The sequence below is a fragment of the Sciurus carolinensis genome, chromosome 7 (genome assembly GCF_902686445.1).
Source record: "Sciurus carolinensis chromosome 7, mSciCar1.2, whole genome shotgun sequence".
Lineage (NCBI taxonomy): Eukaryota > Metazoa > Chordata > Mammalia > Rodentia > Sciuridae > Sciurus > Sciurus carolinensis.
In genome coordinates, this window is record NC_062219.1 from 46734223 (window position 1) to 46758111 (window position 23889).

At 34.7% G+C, this 23889-nt stretch overlaps 1 protein-coding gene across 5 annotated transcripts in view; it reads left to right on the plus strand.

Moving 5' to 3' along the window:
- Positions 1-23889, plus strand: part of Ros1 (ROS proto-oncogene 1, receptor tyrosine kinase) — a 133673-nt gene that overhangs the window by 48256 nt on the left and 61528 nt on the right. For all 5 annotated transcript variants that reach the window (XM_047558202.1, XM_047558203.1, XM_047558199.1 and 2 more), the window contains 11 exons: positions 576-686; positions 1739-1917; positions 3898-4089; positions 7418-7518; positions 16881-17095; positions 17421-17581; positions 17951-18095; positions 19158-19420; positions 20968-21031; positions 21326-21528; positions 23422-23627. In XM_047558202.1, the coding sequence (XP_047414158.1) occupies positions 576-686; positions 1739-1917; positions 3898-4089; positions 7418-7518; positions 16881-17095; positions 17421-17581; positions 17951-18095; positions 19158-19420; positions 20968-21031; positions 21326-21528; positions 23422-23627 (1840 nt within the window). The remainder of the gene's footprint in view (positions 1-575; positions 687-1738; positions 1918-3897; positions 4090-7417; positions 7519-16880; positions 17096-17420; positions 17582-17950; positions 18096-19157; positions 19421-20967; positions 21032-21325; positions 21529-23421; positions 23628-23889) is intronic.

The window sequence follows — 23889 nt, forward strand, 5'->3', positions numbered from 1 at the left end:
GATATTTGTGCCTCTAACTTGCTGTTCTAAACTTTACAAGATGTATTTGAGGAAACAGGATATTATTCTTTTTTCATGAGTTTCCTCTTTTTCTTGGCTTATTAAGCCATAGCATCTGTGAACTCTGAAGGTCTTGAAGAGAGAAGTTTAGGGGCTGTTAATTATGTCAAATTCCATCATCTTGGCTGAAGAAAATGTAAGGCTAACTGTATCACTTATACTGCTGTTGTTATTATAATTAGTTTTGGGTTCTCGAAATGGAACCTTTTAACAGTTGCCATGACCCAAACTCTGCCATGACCATGACACTGTCATGGAGGCAACATCAGCACACAAATTCATTCATATTCAATTTCAAATTTTTATGTAAATATCAGAAAGTATATTAATATGATATATAAATAGTTCTATTAAGCAAATGGAGTTATGGATGTTCCTCCACAGTATTTTTCAAAATGCTGATAATTCTTTTACTTTATAAAAGAAACATTAGGGTATAAGACATTTACCTTAGAAAACATGCTTTCTGTGATATTTCTTTTTTTTTTTTCTTTTCTTTTTATTTCACCAAATAGCTACTGAACCACCATTCATCATGGCTGTGAAAGAAGATGGACTTTGGAGTAAACCTTTAAATAGTTTTGGCCCAGGAGAGTTCTTATCCTCTGACATAGGAAATGTGTCAGGTAAATACTCTTGTTTACTTAGACAGGATTCTCCTCATATGTGATTCAATAAGTGAAAAGAATTGTGGATTTAGATACTAGGTCAATAGTGAAAAGAAAAAATATTGACTGGATGATACTGCCAGTGATATTGTTAAGAAAATGTCAGTTCTCAAATACGTATGCTATTTACTAATTCACAAAATGTGAGGTTATTTATTGATCTCTACCCAGTTCAGGAAGTCTTTGATATAATGCTCACGTGTTTTAATCGATCAGTGTCACCTCATAGAAACAGCCTATTTCCACTCAGACAGCTATTCTTAAGTAAGGTACTGTGTGTTTCCTGTAAGACAGCAACAAGAAATTAGAATGAAGGTATGTGGAGTTCTCAGTAAGGTTTAAGAAAGAATTTGTTGACAAAGGTGATTATTAAGTAATGAATGGGGAGTTTTGCCTAAAAAAAGAAAAGTCATCACTGTGGTATAACAGTGATCTTGCCTAAAGATGACATCTTCTATAATTGCCTAATTATTTTATCAATTGGATTGGCTATTAAAAGCACAACAATGTTTATTACCAACATTGGAAACAGGATAATATTCTTTATGGAATATTATCTGGATTTAGGAGGTAGAGTGGTGCTAATGGAAAGGATGACATATTGGAATTGGCTGGAATCTGGGCTCCCTTTCTTTTTAGCTGTGAGGATTCAGACAGAAGAGTTAATCTCTCCAAATCTCAGATTTTCCATCTTAAACATGGGAGTAATTCCTATTTCATATAGCTTTGTTTTAGGAGTTAAATAAGACATGTAAAGTTCCTGGGACAATATTTGGCATAAAGAGCATGCTCAATGTATATTAACTCCTCTGCCCATTTCTAGGGGCTGAGATTCTGAGTTTACATTATTGAAATATTCTTGACAGATCTCTGAGGTTCTAGTGATTTAAAATATACTGAAGTGCCTGTGTGATTTGTTGACTCACCTGTTTTTTCTTTTCTGTTTTCTTTTCTTTTTTTTTGAATATATGAAAAACAACTGCTAATGATTTTTTGGTCTTTGTTTGGAGACATGGATTGGTATAACAATAGCCTCTACTACAGTGATGTGAAAGGTGACGTTTATGTGCAACTGATGAATGGCATGGTTATCTCAAAGAATTATCACATACCCAACATTGCAGGAGCAGGTGCTTTAGCTTTTGAGTGGCTGGGTCACTTTCTCTACTGGGCTGGAAAGACTTATGTGGTACGTTAAAGCCTGGCATCCTGAGTGCTCTAAATAAATGCCTACCCACTTCAGTGACTTGCATGGTATATTTTAAAACTTTTTCTTCCTACTTATGTACCACCTATGCTACTATTTATGTGATATTTGTCTCTAAAGCTGCTCAATTTTAAAGTGCATTTATGTGTAAAGTGCATTCAAGTTGAATGGAATTGAGAGGGGTTATTCAGAGAATGCTTTCTAAACAGTTTAGTTTTAAAATAATTTTGTAGGAAGTGGAAGAGTAGATATAAGAATAGATATTGGGTGTACTAGTTATATATTTTTATTAGTATCTTAAAATATATACATCAAAATGCCCACTTGAGGATCAGTGTCCTGGCAGTAAGATTGCAGACTCCAAAGACTGATTAAAGAAAACTAAGTGAAAAGACTATTTTCAAAGGTGTAGATGGGACTGCGAAAAAAATGAACAAGAGTTAGCAAATCATCCCTTGGTTTAATTGTGTGATGATATAACACCAGATGTTAAGAAGGGGAAGAACTTGGAGAGGGATATCGCTATGGAAGGGTCGTTGACATGAATTGTGACATTAGATGTAGAAGACTAGCCACTATCAAGATGTAGAGTCTGTCAAGGAGTGAGCTGGGGGAATTAGTGTCCAAACGTCTTTCCTCCTGCCTGCTAATCTGCTGTTTCCATTGGCCAAACCTCACAGGAATCCAGAGAACAAGAGATAGCAGATTACATAGTCCATTGATGTCAGCCCCTGGGGGCACAGAGGAGGGTGGAGAGGGACGGAGACTAGACCTGCGGTAAAATGAAGACATTCAGCATATGTTTGCAGTGGTACATGTCTCAGAAAAAGAATGATGGTCAATGAGGAGAACATTGGCCAGAAGGAACAAAAATATGGAACTGAAATCATTTTCTAATTAGGAGGGTGCTTATTGTCCATTCATTTATTTGTTCAACAATCATTTATATGTTACCATTGTAACATATACATATATTGTTGATAGTCTTGAGAGTAGGCAAAGTAGGAATTATAAATTCTATAGTAGAACCATCCCTGCTCTTAAAAAAGAAAAGCAGCTTGATAGAGCTATAATTCACATACCTTAATATTCATCCTTTATTGTGTAGAATTCAGGGGGTTTTACTATGTTTGGCATTGTGTGACCATTGTCACTTGTCCCAGCAGTTTTGATGAGATAAAATATATATATGAAATAATAAAACATAAAAGTGATATATTGAGAGGGAAATTCAATATATAGTCTGAATTCACAGGTGCCAGAGATAGGCAAGCTGAATAAAGTTGAGAGGGGTTATTTAGAGAATGCTTTTAGTAGTTTTGAAGGAGTGGAAGAGTAGATATAAAAACTCTTTTCAAGTATTTGCTCTAACTCTTTTAAAATGGCTTAACTCCAGGGCAGATGATTGCTCAACTTTAACTCAATTTACTTGTGAGGAAAAAATATATGGGAAACAAATTTCCCATACTTAATGAGAGGATTTCAGGAGCAAATATCTTAAAGATAAAAAAAGTCTACAGTGACTGGCACATAATAGGTACTCATGAATGGTAGTAATTAATATCAGGGAAATATATAGTAGAGAGGAGTAAGGAAAGAGGTCATTTATCAGGATATATACATCTTTTTTCAAGAAGTCAATCAAGTATATTCTTATACCTAAGTATTTTTATTAGATGTATAATTAGGAATACAGAATATTTAATTCAAAATAAATTCACATCCCTTCACTTTAGGGACATGAAAGGAAGTAAGTTCCATGAAGGCAGGATTTGTGTCTGCTTGTTTGTTATGTTTCCAAGGCTTAGCACACAAGCCAGCATGGAATGTTGATAAATATTTGTGGTTGAATGAATGAAAGGATGGATGAACTAGACAATTTACCAATGATTACAATAAGTTATTCAGAAATAATGGTGTCACTTAAAAATCATTAACTGACTGTTCCATTATGTTTTCTAGATACAAAGGCAGTCAATGTTGACTGGTCACACAGACATTGTGACTCATGTGAAACTGCTAGTGAATGACATGGTGGTGGATTCAGTTGGTGGCTATCTCTATTGGACCACACTATACTCTGTTGAAAGCACCAGACTAAATGGGGAAAATTCTCTTATATTACAGGCACAGCCTTGGTTTTCTGGAAAAAAGGTGACAAATTAAAAATAAGATATGATCACTTAATAATATTAATGGTGGTATTCTATAGTTATAATTCTGTCTCTGCTTATTGTGAGTAGTTGAAGTAGAATGCTAAAGGAAATACTACTATAGTAAGATCTTGATGTAAATGAAAATTTGTGTTATTTGATATCACAGTTGGTTATACAAATTCAAATATAGTATGGAGAATTTTGTAGTTTTCTTTATCTTGTAGGGACCCATGTTTGATATCTTCCTAACTTTTTGTGTTTTTATCATCTTAATGACTTTTACTGAGTATTTTAGAGCTTCTTTGGGGTGATTAGGTATTTTATTGTTTTTAGTCAGTTTTTGGTAGTAATGGTGTGACACCAAAACAAATTATTTGACTTCTCTGTATCTGTTTCTTAATCTGACAAATGGAACTATTATTGGTCTATTTCTTAGGATTGTTATAAAGATTAAATAAGATAATCCATGTGTTGTAGTGGGAATAGTTTAAGGCACATGGTGAATGCTGAATGTGAAGCTCTTAATATTGTAACACAACCTGAAAAATACACCTGATAACGAATATTTCAAAAACAAATGTTACTTTTACATCCTAAACTTCTAGAAGCAATGCTTACTTTTCTTGAATCTATTTAGTTACCCCCTAGGTATCCATTTATATTTCTGAATCTTCTTTTTTATCATGATAGCAATATATGTCCACTGTAGAAAATTTGGAAATTACAAAAAAATTAAGAAGACATAAAACATTTGTACCAGTTTTATTTAATATAATCCCTTAAATTTTTCTTATTTTTCAATCCTTTTTTTTCTGTAAAGACTTATAAGGAAGATATACCAGATCATTAAAAGTATGCATATATATGGACAGATTATTGAGTCATTTGATCCCCAATTCCATAGGATAGATAAGCTATAATTCCTAGGATATTTGAAGATGAAATTTGCATATACAGATTATGACTCAGATATTTAAAAAAGATAGGAATTTATATACTGTATCCAGTTAACTAATTGAAAGTTCTCTTAATTCTATTTTTGAGACAATTGAATCTGAATGCAAAAAAAAATAAGTTTTCATGTTTTATGCAATTGCTAGGGGATAGCACTTTTATTTTTGCAAAATCCTCTTTAAGATAATATTTTAAGAGTATCTTGTTTCCACTCCCAGGGCTTTTCAGTAATCTTTGCATTGCCCCATCTGATCCCTGCTAGAACAAAGGTCTGGAGTGGCCCTGGGAATGTTTCCATAAATGAGTGAATCATTAAATTTCTCATCATGTTTGGAAAAATGCATGTTTCCTTAAATTCCCACTCCATACCCTCTGCAGGGTGGTGTGCATTATGGGTGCTTTCAGAGATCTGCCTTCTGCTTCCATGGTTTGATATCTGACTATCTGCTCCACAAATGCTAGTGGATATTTTGAAGCAACACCTTTTGCACCCGGCAAAGCTCTGTATCTCTCTGCCCTTCTTCGTGTTACTCACAGATTTATCACTTGTACACAAAATACTTTCTTTGAGCACATAAAAGGAAATAAAGTCAGCCAATTATTTATAGAAAGATGATTGTATGATGAAAAAGGAGAATGAAGTATGGTATTCATCTAAAGTGAAAAAGATAATTCTTACTACATCCGACAAGTTCAACTCTTAGTATATATACTGAGTACAATTTACGATGGGATTACATTTTAGCCTAAAGGTTTTAATTTAGATCAAAGAGTTTGTTTTCAAGGTATGAATGTCACTAGACATAATAATGGTTGCCAAAGATTTATGGAATACCTCTGACTCTGTTTAAATACGGGGCTGCTGTTGATGAATACAGAGGAATGGGAATGACCCAACACCTGAATTTATTTATGGTTTGAATAAGGACATGTAGAATCTTTTCTTTTCTTTTTTTTTTTTAAAGAGAGTTAATTTGTAATTTCGAAAACTCTGGTGTATGTCATAAATAACTAAACAAGATTAACTTGACTTCACTTTAACTGAGAAAAATAAATCCATAAATCTCGTTTAGCATGAAGCAAGGGCATGATTCAACTCCCAAAAGGCTGGTAGCTGCCAGAATAGACTTTTACCTTTTGGGTAGGCTTAATTCCCTTGAAGACAGAATGCTGTGATTTATATGACAACTTAAGGGTTTTTGCAGTTAAGTGTCTTATGACTTTGTTTGTAGCAGGGTAACCTGACAGAGTGTTTTTAGCTCTTGAATACCTTATTGTATTTATTTTTTCATGGATTCATTATTTTTGTTTAAATGCTGCTGTTACTTTCTAAAGATGCAGTCATCAATTTTAATCCCTTCTGATACCTGTCCTCCTCTAAGTCTTTTATGGGGGCTTCACTACTCTGAGGTCAGGCTCCTGGTAATCTCAGGTATGTGAAAAATATCTATAAAGCCAAAGAACAACAACAACAATGAAAAAGGAGGCCATTTTGATTATAACTTTTATTGTCTGCACTTTATTTCATAGGGGAAGTAATCTTTATTCTGGTATCATCTAGGCAACTGGACATAAGATTAAGATATGGATTACGACAAGAAGACTAGTATAGTAAGAAGTGGTTTTCAGATGTCTTCTAGAAGCGGGACTTTATATACACAAGACCATCTAATTATAACACATAAACACCCTTAGTGTATTATCCTTGCCAAGTATGGTCAGAATGTTTTTGGTTGTAATTAATAGAAAATACAATGTAAAATGGTTTAAACCTTTGGTTCTCATACTTGGTTGCACACTGGAATTACCTGAGGGGTTTTAAAGTAAGTGGAAGCTGGATTTCCTCCCCAGGAATCATAATTTAATAGAGTACAGCCTGGGAATAGATTTAAAAAATACTCCACTGATTCTAATGTGCAGCACTGAGAACAACTGATTTACCCAATAGCAAAAGTCATTGCTGCATGTGGCTAAAGAATCCAAAGTAAGGACCAGTTTTAGGCAAGCTTGATGCAGGCTCAGAGTTTCAAATTTAGGAGGTCTGGAGTGTGGTTAAGAATTTGTTTTCATTATGCCAGGTTTCCAGGTGATGTAGCTACTACTGGTCTGAGAATCCTACTTTGAGAACCACTGGAGCTAAATATATAAGTGAATAAAAGATACTTCCTGCTTTTTGAGAATTTTAGGAAAACACCACTTTTGTTCATATAACATATCAAGAATAATCATATAAATTTTATTTTCAACAAAAGGTAGAAATCATTGAGTTTATTATTCCAAAGATGTTAAAGAGAAATCTAAAATCGAAGTGTGATCACAAAATTATGTTTCAAACATGTGTGGTTTACTTTCTTACTTTATTTTCTTTTTAGGTAATTGCTCTCACTTTAGACCTCAGTGATGGACTCCTGTATTGGCTGGTTCAGGACAATCAATGTATTCACCTATACACAGCTGTTCTTCGAGGACAGGGGTAAGAAGTGTTCCTCAAAGACAGTAGTTGAGAAGAAAATAATGACTTGAGCCTTGGTTACAAACTATACTGTATGAGAATTCATGCATTCATTTGACAAGTATTTACAAATTACCCACTGTGTTGGAGGCATTGTGCTTGTGGGGAAAGATAGGTTTACAATCAACTAATTACAGGAGAATATTGTAAGTGCTGTGATGGGGTCTGAAGAGAGTGGAATGGAGACGCTGAGGAGAATATACTCAAGAGCCCAGGAAATATACGGATACACATCCTATTTCTTAACAATGCAGACTGCACATTATTGAGTGCAGGCAGAAATCATCTTGCAATATTCCAAATAAAATATGAAAAGTGGAGAGAACCACATAAATTATCTTCTGGATCTGTGTCCTCAAACTAAGCAACCCTACTAAGATAACTCTTGTTGGCATCTCTGCATCTTCTATATTAATAGTGTCAAGTTTTTTTCCTATTCAATTTTTGCATTTTAGAAAACTAGGCATAATATATTTTAATATTCCGATCTTAAATATTCTATTATGTCAGGTTTTTTGTTTGTTTGTTTTTGTTTTTGGTACCAGGATTGAACTCAGGGCACTTGACCACTGAGCCACATCCACAGCCCTATTTTGTATTTTATTTAGAACAGGGTCTCTCATTGAGTCACGTAGCACCCCGCTTTTGCTGAGGCTGTCTTTAAACTCTCGATCCTACTTTTTTTTCTAGTAGTCACAGGGTCTCTGGTCTAATGCCTAGGTTCTTGATGTACTTTGAATTGAGTTTCATGCAGGGTTAGAGACAGAGGTCTAATTATATTTTATTACATTTGGTTTTCCTGTTTTTCCAGTACCATTTGTTGAAGAGGTTATCTTTTCTCAAATTTATGTTTTTGGTCCCTTTGTGTAGTATGAGATAATTGAATTGATGTAGTTTGTCTTTGTGTCTTCTATTCTGTTTCATTGGTCTTCATATCTGTTTTTGTGCCAATATCATGCCATTTTTGTTACTATGACTCTCTAGAATATTTTAAGGTCTGGTATTGTGATGCCTCCTGCACCACTTTTCTTGCTAAGGATTGCTTTGGCCATTCTGGACCTCTTATTTTTCCCAATGAATTTCATGACTGCTTTTCCTATTTCTATGAAGAACATCATTGTAACCTTAATAGGAATTGCATTAAATCTGTATAGCACTTTTGGTAATGTGTCTGATTTTAATTATTTCCTATCTTCTATTGCTTTTGGTGTTGATTTATTTTTCTTTTTCTAGGACTTTGAGATGTATTGTTAGGTTATTTATTTATTGATTTTCTATTGTTTTAATGAATGAGCTCAATGCATTGAACTTTCTTCTTAGCACTATCTTCATAATGTCCCAGAGATTTTGATATGTTGTATTGCTATTCTAATGTAACTCTAAGTATTTTTTAATTTCATCTCTGATTTCTTCTTCTCTTCATTGGTCATTCAATAGTGTGTTAGTCTCCAGATGTTAGAGAAGCTTCTATTTTTTATTTTATCATTGATTTCTAGTTTCATTCCATTATGATCTGTTAGAATGCAAGGTATTAGCTCCGTTTTTTTGTATTTTCTAAGAGTTGCTTTGTGGCCAACACATGGTCTATTTTAGAGAAGGATTCATGTGCTGCTGAGAAGAAAGTGTATTCAGTCATTGATGGATGAAATATGCTATATATGTCTAAATTATTAATTGTATGTTTTAGTTATATAGCTTCTTTATTTAGTTTTTGTCTGGAGGATCTGTCCAATGGTGAGAGAGGTGTGTTAAAATAACCCAGTATTATTGTGTTGTAGTCTATTCTTGAAATTGAGAAGGGTTGGTTTGATGTATATAGCTGTTCCATTGTTTGGGGCATAAATATTTATGATTATTATATCTCGTTGATGTATAATTCCCTTAAGTAGTATGAAATTACCTTCTTTGTCATCTTCTGATTAATTTTGGCTTGAAGTCAACTTTATCTGATATGAGGATAGAAACCTCTGTTTGTTTACACAATCCATGTGAATATGTTTTTTCCCATCCTTTTACCTTCAGACTGTGGATGTCTTTGCCTATAAGGTGAGTCTTTGAAGACAGACTCACATTGTTTGGTCGTGTTTTTAAATCCAATCTGTCAGTTTGTTTCTTTTGATTGATGAGTTTAGGCCATTTACATTCAATGTTATTATTGAGAAATGATATTTATTCCCTGTCCTTTTGATTTATTTCTGGTTTTAATTTGAATTAATTTCTCCTTTAACTGACTATTCTTCTAGTGTAGTTCCTCCCTTTGCTGGTTTTCACTTTTATTTTTCATTTCTTCTTTATGAAATATTATATTGAGTATGTTTTGTAGAGCAGGCTTTCTAATTGTGAATTCTTTTAACTTTCATTTATTTTGGAAGGTTTTTATTTCATTGTCAATTCTGAAGCTTAATTTTTCTGGGTATAGAATTCTTGATTAGCATCCATTTTCTTTCAGAGCTTGGTGTATATTATTCCAAGACCTTCTAACTTTGAGTGTCTGGTTTGCGAAATCAGCTGAGATCAAGATTGTTTTCCCTCTAAATGTGATTTGTCATTTTTCTCAAGCAGCCTTTAAAATTCTATCCTCATTCTGTATGTTAGTCATTTTCCTAATGTGCCTTGGTCTGGATTTGTTGTAACTTTGTGTATTTGCACTCCTGTGAGCCTACTATATCTGATTTTCCATTTCGTTCTTTAGGTTTGGAAAATTTTCTGATATTATTTTATTGAAAAGACTGTACATTCCCTTTGTTTGTATATCCAGGTTTCATTTATCCCAATAAATCTTAAATTTGCTCTTCACAGGTTATCCCACATTTCTTGGAAGTTCTGTTCATGGTCTCTTAACATCTTTTCTCCACTGTCAACTTTATTTTCATCATTATATATTTTCTCTTCATTGCCTAAACGGTGTCTTCCAAGTGGTCTAGTCTATTGGCAATGCTTTCCATTGAATTTTTAATTTGGTTTATTGATTCCTTCATTTTGAGGATTTCTGCTTAATTTTTTTTTCAGACTCTATCTCTTTATTGAAGTTATCTTTCACTTTCTGTATTTTCTGTATGATATTACTCCTTACATTGTCCTTTACCTCCCAGATTTTAAAATTTTAACTATGTTGATTGTAAATTCTGTTATTGAAGTATCTTGTTTTGTGTGGGTATAGTTTTCCCCTTGCTTTTTCATGTTGTTTGTGTGTCTACACATCTAACAATATGGATCTAAGATGGTAGAGTTTCTACCATGTAGACTTATAGTGTCCTTCAAAGTTTACAGTATCTCACCATTTCGGGGGAGAGAAATAATAACAACCAAAGCAAACATTATCCATCATTAAACCAAATAGTTCCTGCTATAATGTCTACAGTGTTGTCACAATAAATAGAAATGGTATGATCAGTTATTGCCTACAATAAAAACAGTAAGTTTGGAAAAGGGTTTACAATTTTGAATGGTGAACTGGGAGAGAACAGAAGTGATATAGGATGATGATTATGAGGGAACAGTAGAGAGAATAGAAGTAAAAATTAAAGGAAGAGTGAAAGAGAACCATAGAGTCTGGCTGTTAGCAGAAGAAAAGAGAGAAAGAGATTCAAGGTAAATAGATAAATGAGAGAAAAATATATAAAATAAAAATTTAAAAAATTAAAATTAAAAAAATAAAAGAATGCTAAACAAAACTGAGATATGCTAATCAAACTTCCTAGTCCTTAAAAAACTAATCCATGAAAAATAACTGGTTTCAAAAGTGCTAGAAATGAGAAAAGAAAAAAAACAACAAATATGAATCTGTACTAATGTCCATGAACCATTAAAGTCACAATTAAATGGAGAAAAGAAAAAAGAAAAAAAAAAAAAAACTCAATGAAAAGTTAAAGAATTATTTCCATTGGAGTTCAAATATTCTCAGCTTTCCTTCTCAGCAGTTAGGTGGGGTTGTCTAGAGAATGATGCTTGCTCTACCCTCAGGGTGGAATTGCTAGGGTGAGAGAGGCAATCTTCCTGGAAGGGGTATTTCGACTTACATAGGCTCCAGGCTCTTTGCTGGATGCCATTTGGTCTGGAGATTTTAAATCAGTGCATCTCCAGGGCCAAGTAATTGCCAGTCTATGCTAGATTGCAGGACTCTAGGAATCTCCCCTGGGTTCCACTCATTTGGTTGAAGAGCCAGTTCTTAGTCCACTATGTCACCTGATGACCCCATGTTTCCTGGTTTCAGTTTCAGTCTCCAAACTCAATCTCTCCTGCCCCTGCCCTTTTGAATTCCCAGCCTGGTGTATCTCTCCCTGCAGGTCTTGCAAACCGCCAGATTGGAGGAAGAGGGGGACAGCTGGGTGTGTTTCTGTGACCAGTTGTCCCCCGTGTAAACCTCTCTCCATGTTTGATATTCTCTTGGTCACTCAGGCACACTCTATGTCCTGCAGTGCTGGTTTGCCAGGACTGTATTTCTAGCCAGCCTTGGGTTTGCCAGGAATCAGCTCCCTCAGCTGCTGACCCCCATGCTGTGGTTGAAAATGGTTCCTTCCTCTGTCCTCCACATGCACACACCAAGAGAAATGTGATTTCTTTCTTGTACAAGACTATTGTGCAGCACCTTTCAGTTTAGTCAGGCAGTGTCCTTGTTCTCTAAACTCTCCATACTCAGATGTGACTCAGTCCTCCTAAAAGTGTGGGTTCCTTTAATTCCCTCATCCCTCCACTGTGCTTGTGGAGGGACCACTTTTGCTGGTGCCTCCAGCCATGGCAGCGGCTGGGGTACTATATTCTAGCATGGACTGGCACTGGAGATTTCTTCCTTATTTTATTATATCCAATCTTCTTAGTCACCAATCTGCTTTGAGTGTCCAGTATTAAATTCCAGTAAAGTACCCACCATTTATTTTTCTCACTTACCTACCTTGTTGAGAAGGTGCCTGTCTGCTTTCTTAGTTTCTCCCAGGAAAGCAGCCTCCTCTATTCCACCATCTTGAAATCTTCCCCAGTTCACAGTATTTTCTAATATTCCTTATTTTTTTTGACTCATAGTTTTTTTTTTATGTATGTCATTTAATTTTGGAATATATGGGATTTTAATGTGTATTATTTATATTATTTTTTATTTGATACCATTGTGGTCAACAAACATACTCTAATTTTAATCCTTTTTACATTTTTGAGCTATTTTATGTACTAGCATATGGTATATTATGTTGAATATTCTATGTGAACTAGAGAAGAATGCTTTCTTTGTATTACTTGGTGCAGTAGTCTATAAATGTCAAGTAGGTGAAGTTGATGAATAATGTCTTTAAAATATTTTTATCTGTATTATCTATCACTGAGAAAGAGGTGTTAATGTCTTGCACTGTGGTTCTAGATTTGCCTATGGTTCTCTGTAGTTCATGTATCCAGGTGCTTTGTATTTAGTATATACAATATTAATTTACTTTTTATTATTACAAGCTAACCTTATTCATCTATGGCAATATTCTGCATCACAAAGTCTACTTTGTCTTATATTAGTATAACCTGGCCAGCTTTCCTTAATGTCTGCATAATAAATCACTTTTCATTCCTTTGCCTTTAATCATTTGTGTCTTTACATTTAAAATGTATGTGTTGTAAACAGCATATAGTGTTTTTCTTTTTAATGCAACATTACAATTTCTGCCTTTTAATTGGTGTGTTTTGTTCATTTACATTTAATATGATTATTAATATGTTTGGATTTAAGCCTACCATGTTGAAGTTTGACTTGCATTTATCTCTTCAGCTCTTTGTTTCTATTTCTCATCTTCTTTTGTGGGTAAAAAAAAAAAACACTATGAAACTGTCTCCTCTAGTGAAATCTTAATTATGTCTACGTTTTCATATTGTGTTAGAGATTAAAATGCACATTTAAAAAAATCTTCACATTATGTATCTTCAACTTAGCAAGTAAATATTCAAAAATATTCTTAATGAATGATTTGAAAACTTTATGACTATATATTTTCAATTATTTTCTTCCCACTCTTTGTGTTCTTACTGTCATATATTTTACTCCTACACATACTATAAAATCCACATTCTTTTGTTACTTTAACTTAAACAGTCAAATTTTTAACTTCAAGGGTATAACTGCACATTTGAAATTAAAATATAAGACATAAAACCATTGAAGCACAACATTTAGAGGGAAAATTTAGGTATTATTTTCTTTCACAGATAAAGACACTGATGTCCAGAAGGTTTATACATTTGCCTGATGTCACATGGTTAATTAGAGGGATAGTCAGGAAGGGATTAAAGATGATCAACTGTTACCCATCACATTCTGCACTTGTGAGTTGTAATGGAGTTCCCTTTCAAATTGTTCTTCCCTCTCCTTTGTACAGCCATTCCCTTTTTGTTTATTAAAGAATAAACCTATAAATAGCATAACAACATTTCTGACGTAGAGGTTGAAAAGGGTGCACTTGTCATGAAAGTTCAGATATATTTAGTTATGTCAGGGCAGATTATACTGCTTCAGAGGAGCCTACATCCTTGCAGTTCCCTCTGACCGAACTGTTCCCCCAGCATAATTCCCCTGGTTAATTCATGTTCAGTCTGCATGACTTGGCTTAAGCATTGTTTCCTATGGGAGGCTGTCTCAACTGTCCAGACCCAGTTAGATCTCCTTGTTAAGAAACTCACTTTAATTTTCCTTTTACAGTCCATTCAGTGGTGACTTATTTGCAAATTATCAGTCTGTTCAGCTGGGCTGAATTATTCTATGAAATGCAGTGATTCTATTTGTCTTATTTACCACTGAATTCCTAATGGCTAATACAGAATTATACACATAACATTTATTGAATGAACCAAATTTCAGTAGAGTACTTACCTCATCCCTATACACATCTTATGCTTTATGGAAGGGTTTATGGTGCAAACACAATGTTGTAATTCTTTTTTTTAGCTGAGTTTCAATTCAAGTTAACTTTACTTCTCGAGGAATGAAGGGTTTGGAGTACTGAACTACTGAAAGTAAGGAAGTTGTGTTTAAGTTATACAAGTACACCAGAGATTGAGAATTTTGGGGCCAACCCAGATAGGCAGGAGAATTTCACCTGAGTGAGGAGTCTTTAGCAGTAAGGAGTCTTTAGAAGTAAGGAGTAATCCGAATCAGTGGAACTAAGGATTTTGGCTTGTTACTGCAGGAAAATTCTCTATCTTAGGGATAGTTTTAGCAATGCTAAAACATACAACACATGCCAAGAGCAAGGCTGACTAAACATCTTCCCACTGAAGGCTGCACCAGCCCTATGGGTGGTCCAGAACAGAAAGAGCTTTCTCAGATCAAGTGCATCCTGCTTGGTGAGTGTTCTTCCACCTAGAATTTGGTTTTGTGTATTTCTTCTAGAAGGTCACTGGAAAGTGCCACTGAGAAGTAGAAATAAAATCTAAAATTGGACAAGGGAGTATAAGTCCAAAGCCTTTGCAACTTTGTAGGAATGGATAGTGTCTTGCCAGAAATAGGACTATAGGAATGATACTGGTGAGTATACATCTTCATCATAAGATTCACCATTCCCAGTTATGATGTTCCAAGGTAACTTTTGTTTTCTCAAGGAAATGTGAAATTTTCTAAAAAAATTTAAAAATTATTTTGATTTCAAATGCTATATTTTATACTTTTTTTTAAGAGGGAAATGTCAACATTTGAAAATGGTTTGCACAAATCATTTTTAGAAAAATCAAGTCACCTCTCTAAAACACTGAGAATCACTGAGATAGTTTTTTGTGGAGTACTAGGCAACTGGCATAAGTTTAGAAGCAACCATAACAGATTTCTAAAGTAAGAGTCATTGTTAAATTCCTTCTCATTGAGAGAAAAAAAATCTCTAAAAACAAGTTGAGCAAGAGTCTATTTGAATTCCCTAGTAGGAAAAGAAGTATTTTGACTAAACTGTAGAAGCTGATAAGCATCACTGAAGGAGGAGACATTCGTGAACAGGAAAAAGTGTTCACAGCACAAAAGGATCACACAGGCTAGACTAATGAGTGGCAAATAAATAAGACAACTACCTAAGAGAAGGAGAGAGGCCTGACTCAAGGAGCAGAAGCCACTCAATGGACTGTGCCTTCTGAATTGTTTTTCGCTGTTCATCCTGTTGGGCATAACTATTCATGATGGGGTGGTGGGGGTCATAGACTTGATTTAGTCTATCTTTTTATTTCTTGAGAAAGTCATGGTAAGATGAGATCAGCTTCACCCATATATAGAATTTTTGGTATTGTTATATCTACATTTTAATATGATTAAATGAGAGGTTAAATTATTTGCCTGAAATTGCATATTTAATAGTTGGTGGAACTGGGGATTCCACACAATTCTGTTTGGCTCTGAAGTATTGACTACACTGAAAATTGATTAATTCACAGTGGGGCATGGTCATATTCAGGAATAGGTGTAATCATGAGGGCATGTAGACAATATCTGTATGGTGTCTTGTGAACTGGATTAAATATGAAACAGTTTCTTGAATGAAGCTGAGGGATAGACAAGAAGAATGACCATATGGGGTCTTGACAAAGTTTGTGACACACAGAGCTATTCTCTGTCTGTATGGACTGGAGTTTTCATAGCCACCACATTCAGGAACTGTTTGTTATTCTTGTCAGTTCTGGATAAATGCCTTCAAATTCTTGGTCTTAGGGCATCTCCTTTCTTCAAATCCCTCAGACATAGTAGGTTTTCCTTTGTTTTCTTTTAGGTAAAATTATAGCTGAACTCTAGCTTGTACTATCTCTAGCACTGGTTTATTGCATTGTTCTTGGTTGGTCTCAAAACCCTCTTCCTCACATCTGTAAGTGCTTTTTGAGTCTTTTGAACAGATGGCGAATTTATCCTTGATGCATTGGTTTTTACTGGTTTCACTTTTTTAAAAAAGTGTTTTCCAGTCCTGTAAGTACCTTGCCTCATGTCTTTCTTCTGTTAATACAAATGTTGTAGGAGTACATGGAATAAACCAAAGATGTGATCTCTGTGTTAATGAAGTTATAGGAATTCAGGTTGTGCCTTTAATGCAGAGTATCATCAAAATCACAAATATTTGTCAAAAGCTGCGACTGTGTAAATGATCCCACTAATGCAATATCATATTAATAAGATAACCCTAGAAAAATTAGCTTAGGTTTGTTACTTTAAAAAAAATTCAAAAACCTCACAAAAACCCACCTTTAATAGGGAAGTAAACTATTTCCCCTATCTTTTCACATACATAGGCATACACATGTATTTATAATATATTCTCATGAGTACTTGCTTGTACCAGCTCTTCCTCTACTACAGATGCATGCATTAATTTACATCATTTCAACAGGACTGGGGATATCATCATCACAGAATTTGCAGCCTGGAGTACTTCTGAAATTTCCCAGAATGCACTCATGTACTACAGTGGTCGACTCTTCTGGATCAATGGCTTTAGAATTATCACAGCTCAGGAAATAGGTCAGAGAACCAGTGTGTCTGTTTCAGAGCCAACTAAATTTAATCAGTTCACAATTATTCAGACATCTCTCAAGCCTCTGCCAGGTACTTTATTTTATTATTTCTGTCTACCCTCTATCCCCCCATACCTTCTGTTAAATGAATGTTTAAGTTGGGAATTTTTCTTAAGAATTATGTTGTAAGAGGAGAAAGGTATTAGTAGTTTCTGTTGGTTTGTTTGTAGCCTGTTTAACCTGAATCCAAATTTGCAGTCTGAAGAAGTCACAAAAATATATTTTTCAGGATATGTTAAAGGGAAGGAAAAATTTGTTTTAGTTCTAATTATTAGTAATTTCTATTGATTTTCCATGATTCCATGTAGATTGATAATCCTAAATCCTTTCTCCCTTTTCTTTCCTCCATCCCAAAGGAAACTTTTCCTCTACTCCTAAGGTTATCCCAGATTCTGTTCAAGAGTCTTCATTTAGGATTGAAGGAAATGCTTCATATTTTCAAATTCTATGGAATGCACCTCCTCCTGTGGACTGGGGCATAGTCTTCTACAGTGTGGAATTTAGTGCTCATTCCAAGGTATGGTGTTGGTTCTAGTAAGTTCCCTTTTTCACATAGTCTGTACCCTCAGGTTCAGCCCCAGTACACACTGATCTGTACTTTGTTAGTTAAGCCCATCTCCTGTTACTTCCTTAGCATTTGGTTATTGGGATTATTTCTGAAAGCACTGACTTACAGCCAGTCTCTGACCACTTTGTGTTAACTGCTATGTTGGATACACTTTAACTGGAATATATAGTAAAATATAGGACTTACTAAAATTAACATTTCCAAAATTACAAGTGTTGACTTCACACATGAACTGAAATTTGGAGATTTTAGTTAATTAGGAACAAAAAATTTTCTAATTCTTCCCTTAAGAAAATGATGTTTTATGTTTTATTTTAGTTCCTGGCTAGTGAACAACATCCTTTTCCTGTATTTACTGTGGAAGGGCTGGAGCCCTATGCCTTATTTAACCTTTCTGTCACTCCTTATACCTACTGGGGAAAGGGCCTCAAAACATCTCTATTACTTCGAGCACCTGAAACAGGTACAGGGGTAAAAATCTCTCTTTAAGAAAATAAAAAGAGGCAGAATCTCACTCCCATTATTTGCAATGGGTAGTTAATAATACTTAAAAATAACTTTCAGTTTCGTAGATGTGTTTAGATTCACTACCCTTTCAATAAATTTTTGGAGATTAGAATAGCATGAGTAAATAAATCTGCATAATTTATTTCAAAAGAAGTGAGTTTCAAAGATTTCTTAAAGATTGTTTCACTTGGTTGTAGTGTTGTATAAGATGCAGAAATACATTTCAGGCAATTTCTGAAAACGTTCATTAGGAAAATGAGCATTTAAGAGCAGAAATAATTTCTTGGAAGGCAGGTGTTCATAAATATGGTAACTCAAAATGTTTTGTGGATGAATAACTGATGCCTAAATTTTATGGTTTTTTTGGAAATATATCCTGAAAGAATACTAGCCATATCTTTGCATGTGTACATCAATTTAAAGTGTATAAAGCACATTTATGTGTCATTCCTTTATTAAAAGTTTACTACATAACCATTATGTGTCAGAAAGATCATTTCATCTGATCCTCACACAGCTCTGAGGTGCATAGGACAGTTGCTGTAATCTAGGTTATTCAAGTGAGAAATGGAAGCCTAGTAATTACCCTTGTGAGTGGCAGGGACCTAATTCAGAATTTACACTCCAGTTTCAACAAGTCTCCATCCAATCACTTTTGCAAATGTTGGCAAATAATAACTTCATATTAATTTAATTTGCATATACTTTCTAACACAGGACCTGGCAGGAGGTTAGAGCTCAGTAAACATAGATATCCATTCACCATTGCATTTACTGTTATAATTTGTTCAACAATATTTATCCATGAGTCTGAGTCTCACAACAGGAATAGTGGACCTTGGGCTTATTCTAAAGGAGTTAGCATTTGGATCCAGGTATGCTCCATTTGAGATTGTCTTGGGATATCAACTTTGGTGGCACTGCTCTGTGGAAATGAACTTCACTCCATCTATCAAGGGATCATTAGTGGTAAAAACCTTATATTCTTTTCTGCCCTATCTATGCCTCTGTTTTACAGTTCCATCAGCACCAGAAAACCCCAGAATATTTATATTACCAAGTGGAAAACACCTCAATAAGAATGAAGTTGTAATAGAATTTAGGTGGAATAAACCTAAGCATGAAAATGGCGTGTTAACAAGATTTGAAATTTTTTATCATATATCCAACCAAAGTGACATGAACAATACATTTAAACAATGGATTGCCGTCAATGTCATTCCTTCAGTGATGTCCTTTCAACTGGAGGGCATGAATCCTGGGTACATTGTTGCCTTCCAGGTACGAGAGAGAAAACTAGGATATGGGAGTCTTACCTAGTGCCACAGAGGGTTAATTAAAGGTCTAGGTTAAGAATTCCCACTCTGTAATAATTTGAAGTGCACTGTGATCAGAGGGGTCAAACGGGCAGCAGAAGTGTACAGGGAAGAGAGGTCAGCTTGGGTAAAGAATATCTCAGCAACTTTCTGACATTAAGGGTACTTTTCAGATTCAGAGTAAAGCAATATTTGTCACTGTGATCATTATAAGCCATGCGCCATGATTGTACTTTTATATTCCTTATCTCATTTGATCCTCATACTGTGAAGAAAAACCCCACAAGTATCAGTCAGTTATCAAAGCTACATGACTAGGAAGTGATATGCCATAATTCAATTCCTAGGCTCCTGTCCACCACATCACAACACCCCTGGGAACCATCTAAATGCCCTGACTTGGAGCCGCCAATGGAAATAAAAGCTGAGGGTCTGCATAGTTGATATCTCACAGTTTCCACTCATCTACTGACAGAGTGGAAAGAGGACAGCAGTTAAGAAAAAAATCTATTATCACTGCATTTCAAAAATTTAAATATTTAATATGAAATAACTTTCCACTTACAGTAGAGGCCTTGATGATTTTTATATCTTCATCAATTACCATGCTGGTGACAATGTTATACATATTCACAGTTATTTTCTGTTTCTTTTTTGGAGAAATAATATCTTCAAGATTTGAGTTTCCTTTGGATCTTTTTTCTTTTGGTAAAATTCTAATCAATAATTATTTTGGTTATTAGGTCTACATATTATTAGGTCTACATATACATATTTTTAGGTCTACATATACTAATTATTAGGTCTACATATACTAATCAAAAAGATTAAAAATAATACACATTATTTAACTTATTTCAGTTAAATAAATATTCTGGCTAAGTGTATCTGTCCATATGTAAACAGTTTCAAATTTCAGACATGGTAGAACCTTGCAAGGTGATATGCATGGATATGAATGAGTTTCATTTAACTGTCCTGTGCCAAAAGTTAAGACTGTTAGGTATAAAAATATGCCATTATACTTCATACAGATATTAATATACAGAGCATAATAAACTGTATTTAATGCCAGAAGTATAATAAAAGCCATCCAAAGTTCTGTTAATTGAGAGAGCATATTATGTAAGGTTTAAAAATGGTAATGATTTGTTACTCAATAAAACTTTAACTGTTAGGAATGTGGCGGGGAACAATGGAAAGAAAAGTATTACAAACTGCAGAAGATTTGGTTCTTGTGCCTGTTTCTACATTTGTCATTATTAGATGAATTACTTTAATTATAATCTAGGTCCAGTTTCTACTTCTAGTTGTTGTGAGGATCAAAAGAGATAATATATGTGAAACAGTTTGAAATGCATAATTATTTTTTAATATAAAACTTAAGTATTTTCTTTTTATAAATGTCCTTTTAAAAATATAGTAAATTTAGTTATGTGAAGCCTTTAGCTACTGAATTCAAGATAAGTGGAAATTTATCATAATTTGTATAGTTTTATTTCTTTCCTTTAGGTTCGAGTTTTCACATCCAAAGGACCTGGACCATTTTCTGACATAGTGAAGTCTTACACATCAGGTATTTGTTACCTAAAATCTGTGTAAATAACAGTATAAAAGCACCCCCCATGGGTATCTTTAGAGATATGAACAGCATCTCTGAAGTTAAGGTGAAATAAAATAATCAATTTTTCTCATCACCAAAAGCTAGGTGACGAATCTAGGATTAGAAGACCTTAAAGTCTTCATTGAAACTGACTATTAGATGAACCCAAAGGAGGCCAGTGGATTTATAAACTGCCTGATACTGGCTCAAGGGACTTTGCTAATCTATTTTTCTCATACATAATATCTACTTGTTTTTCATTTGCAGAAATCAACCCATTTCCTTACCTCATAACTCTTCTTGGCAGCAAGATAGTGCTTTTAGATGTGGATCAAAATCAAGTTGTGTGGACATTCTCAGCAGAAGGAAACATCAGTGCTGTAGGCTACACAGCCGATAATGAGATGGGGTATTATGTTCAAGGAGACTCGCTCTTCCTTCTGAATTTGCAGAATCGTTCCAGCTCCGAAGTACATTGCTTTGTAATTCTTTTGAAATGAAGGAAGTGAACTATTTACATATCATATTACTCTGTAATTAAAATGAATGGGCAGTGGTTGAGCTACTAAGATTAGAGTGACTGAAAGTGACAGATACTGTATAATTATTTAGCTTCAAAAGAATGGGCAAATGTCATTCAGGATTTGTTTTCAGTTACTGTGTTTAAGGCATTTTGTTAGAACCTGAGGATACAGTGTGTTAGCTTTCTGTTACTGGAACAAATACTTGAGATAATCAACTTATAAAGTCAAAAGACCTATTTTGGCTCAAAGTTTTGGATATTTCATCCATGGTCATTTGCCCTTTCTGCACACCCCCAGCCCCACCCCAGTTTTTGGATCTGTGGTGCGGTAGCACATCATGTTGGAGTGTATGTGGTAGATCAAAGTCAGCTCACCTCCTGACCAAGAAGCAAAAGAAAGAGGAAGAGACTAGGGTCCCACAATCCCCTTTGAGGGCATGACCCTAGAGACCTAAAGACATACTACTAGTCCCCATTTCATAAAGATTCTACTACTTCTCAATTGCACTGTGAATTGGGACCAGGTCTTTAATGCATGGGTGACATTCCAGATCCAAACTATAGTGAGAGGTAAAAAATTACAGGCCTTGTTCCTAACAAAACTGGTCTAGTATTAGTCTGACAGTAGGAAGTTAGTACTGCACAGTAATTAAGAGGGCAAGTTTTGGAATCTGACTAGCTGGAATGTATTTCTGGCTCCATTCTGTGACTAACAACAAGTTATTTAAATTCTGCGATTAAATAATATTTCATCATAGGGCTCCCAGGAAGATTAAATGAGATAATCTATTAAAACACAGCCCAATGCCTGGAATGTGGTAAGCATTCACTAAAGAATTAGCTAATACAGAAGTCAGACTAGTGTTGTGATCAGGATATAGTAGAATCACAGAAATGAATGTCAATCAGGCTGAGGTGGTGGTGGTGTGGTAGAATGGAAAAACATGTTGGGCACAAGGAAGATGAGCCAAGTGAAGTTGGAGAAAAGCAGAGAGAGTATCAAATGCCAAGGTGTTACAAGGAAGCATGCTCAGGAGCTACAAATAGTGGGAACATGCAGGTGGGGGGTCAAAGTGAAGGGAAAGTAAACAGGTAGCAAAGGTGCAGAGGTAGGCCAAGCACAATGAATTTGCTTTACCATGCTGAAGAGTCTGGTGTCAAGCTGGAAGCCAACAACAAGCCATTAAAGAAATTTCATGGGTGATAACTTGGTTATATTTTAGAAAGACCTCTTGGTGGGCAGTGTAAGTAATGACTTAGGTAAAGCTGAGACAATTGGGAAGGGATTGCACAAATCCAGGCAGTATATATTGGGCCCAAGTTAGCCAGGCAGTGAAGTGAGAAGGGCAAAGACACACTGGGAGATATTTAAAGTAAGATTAGTTCACTGTGTATAGAATTGTGAGAAAAAAGTGAAAGGGAACCTCATTTGTCTGACCTGACTTCTCAGGTGAATGTTGGAAATCCATAAATATATAAAATGCAAGAGAAAAGATTTTGGGGTGGGACAATAAATTGTTTTCTGGGGTCATTCATGTAGAGATGTTCAGTGGTTAGTCTGATATTTGAATCGGTGATTCAAGGAATCTTGACTAAAGATATGGGTTTTTAGCATTGGTCTGTGGATAGTAGTTGAAGCCAAGGTAGTTGAAATTACCTAGGAAAAATATACAGTGTAAGAAGATGGTTCATGTTACAGTGCTACGCAATCCAGAACTATTGAGGCTTTGGATTGCAAAGGAGAAGTGCAGCAAATAAGTGATATGGATAATTACAGAAAAGTTTTCAAATTAAAAAATTAATAATATCTTTTTGGCTGTGTTCTCTACCTAATTTTTAGCTTTTCCGAGATGTACTGGTTTCTGATATCACAGTTATTACAACTGACTGGATTTCAAGACATCTCTACTTTGTGCTGAAAGAATCACAAAATGGAATCCAAATATTTGATGTTGATCTTGAACACAAGGTGAAATATCCCAGGGAGCTGGAGATTTGCAAAAGGAATTCAACAATAATTTCTTTTTCTGTATCTCCTCTTTTAAGGTATGTAAGGCCTATCTTTCTGTTGTGATGAAATCTATGTGGATATATTTAATGTAATATTTTTTGGCTTAATGTTAGAAAACAAGATGCTTAGCATTCTTGGTTCACTATATGAAACTTAGAGTAAGTAATTCTGCATATGAGTCCACAACCACAAATATGTAATTTTAATCCATACAGAAAATTTGACTAACCCAAAGTTCAGCTAATTACCAAGAGGAAACCAATAGCAGAGTTTTGTACTAATGAATTTGATAGAATC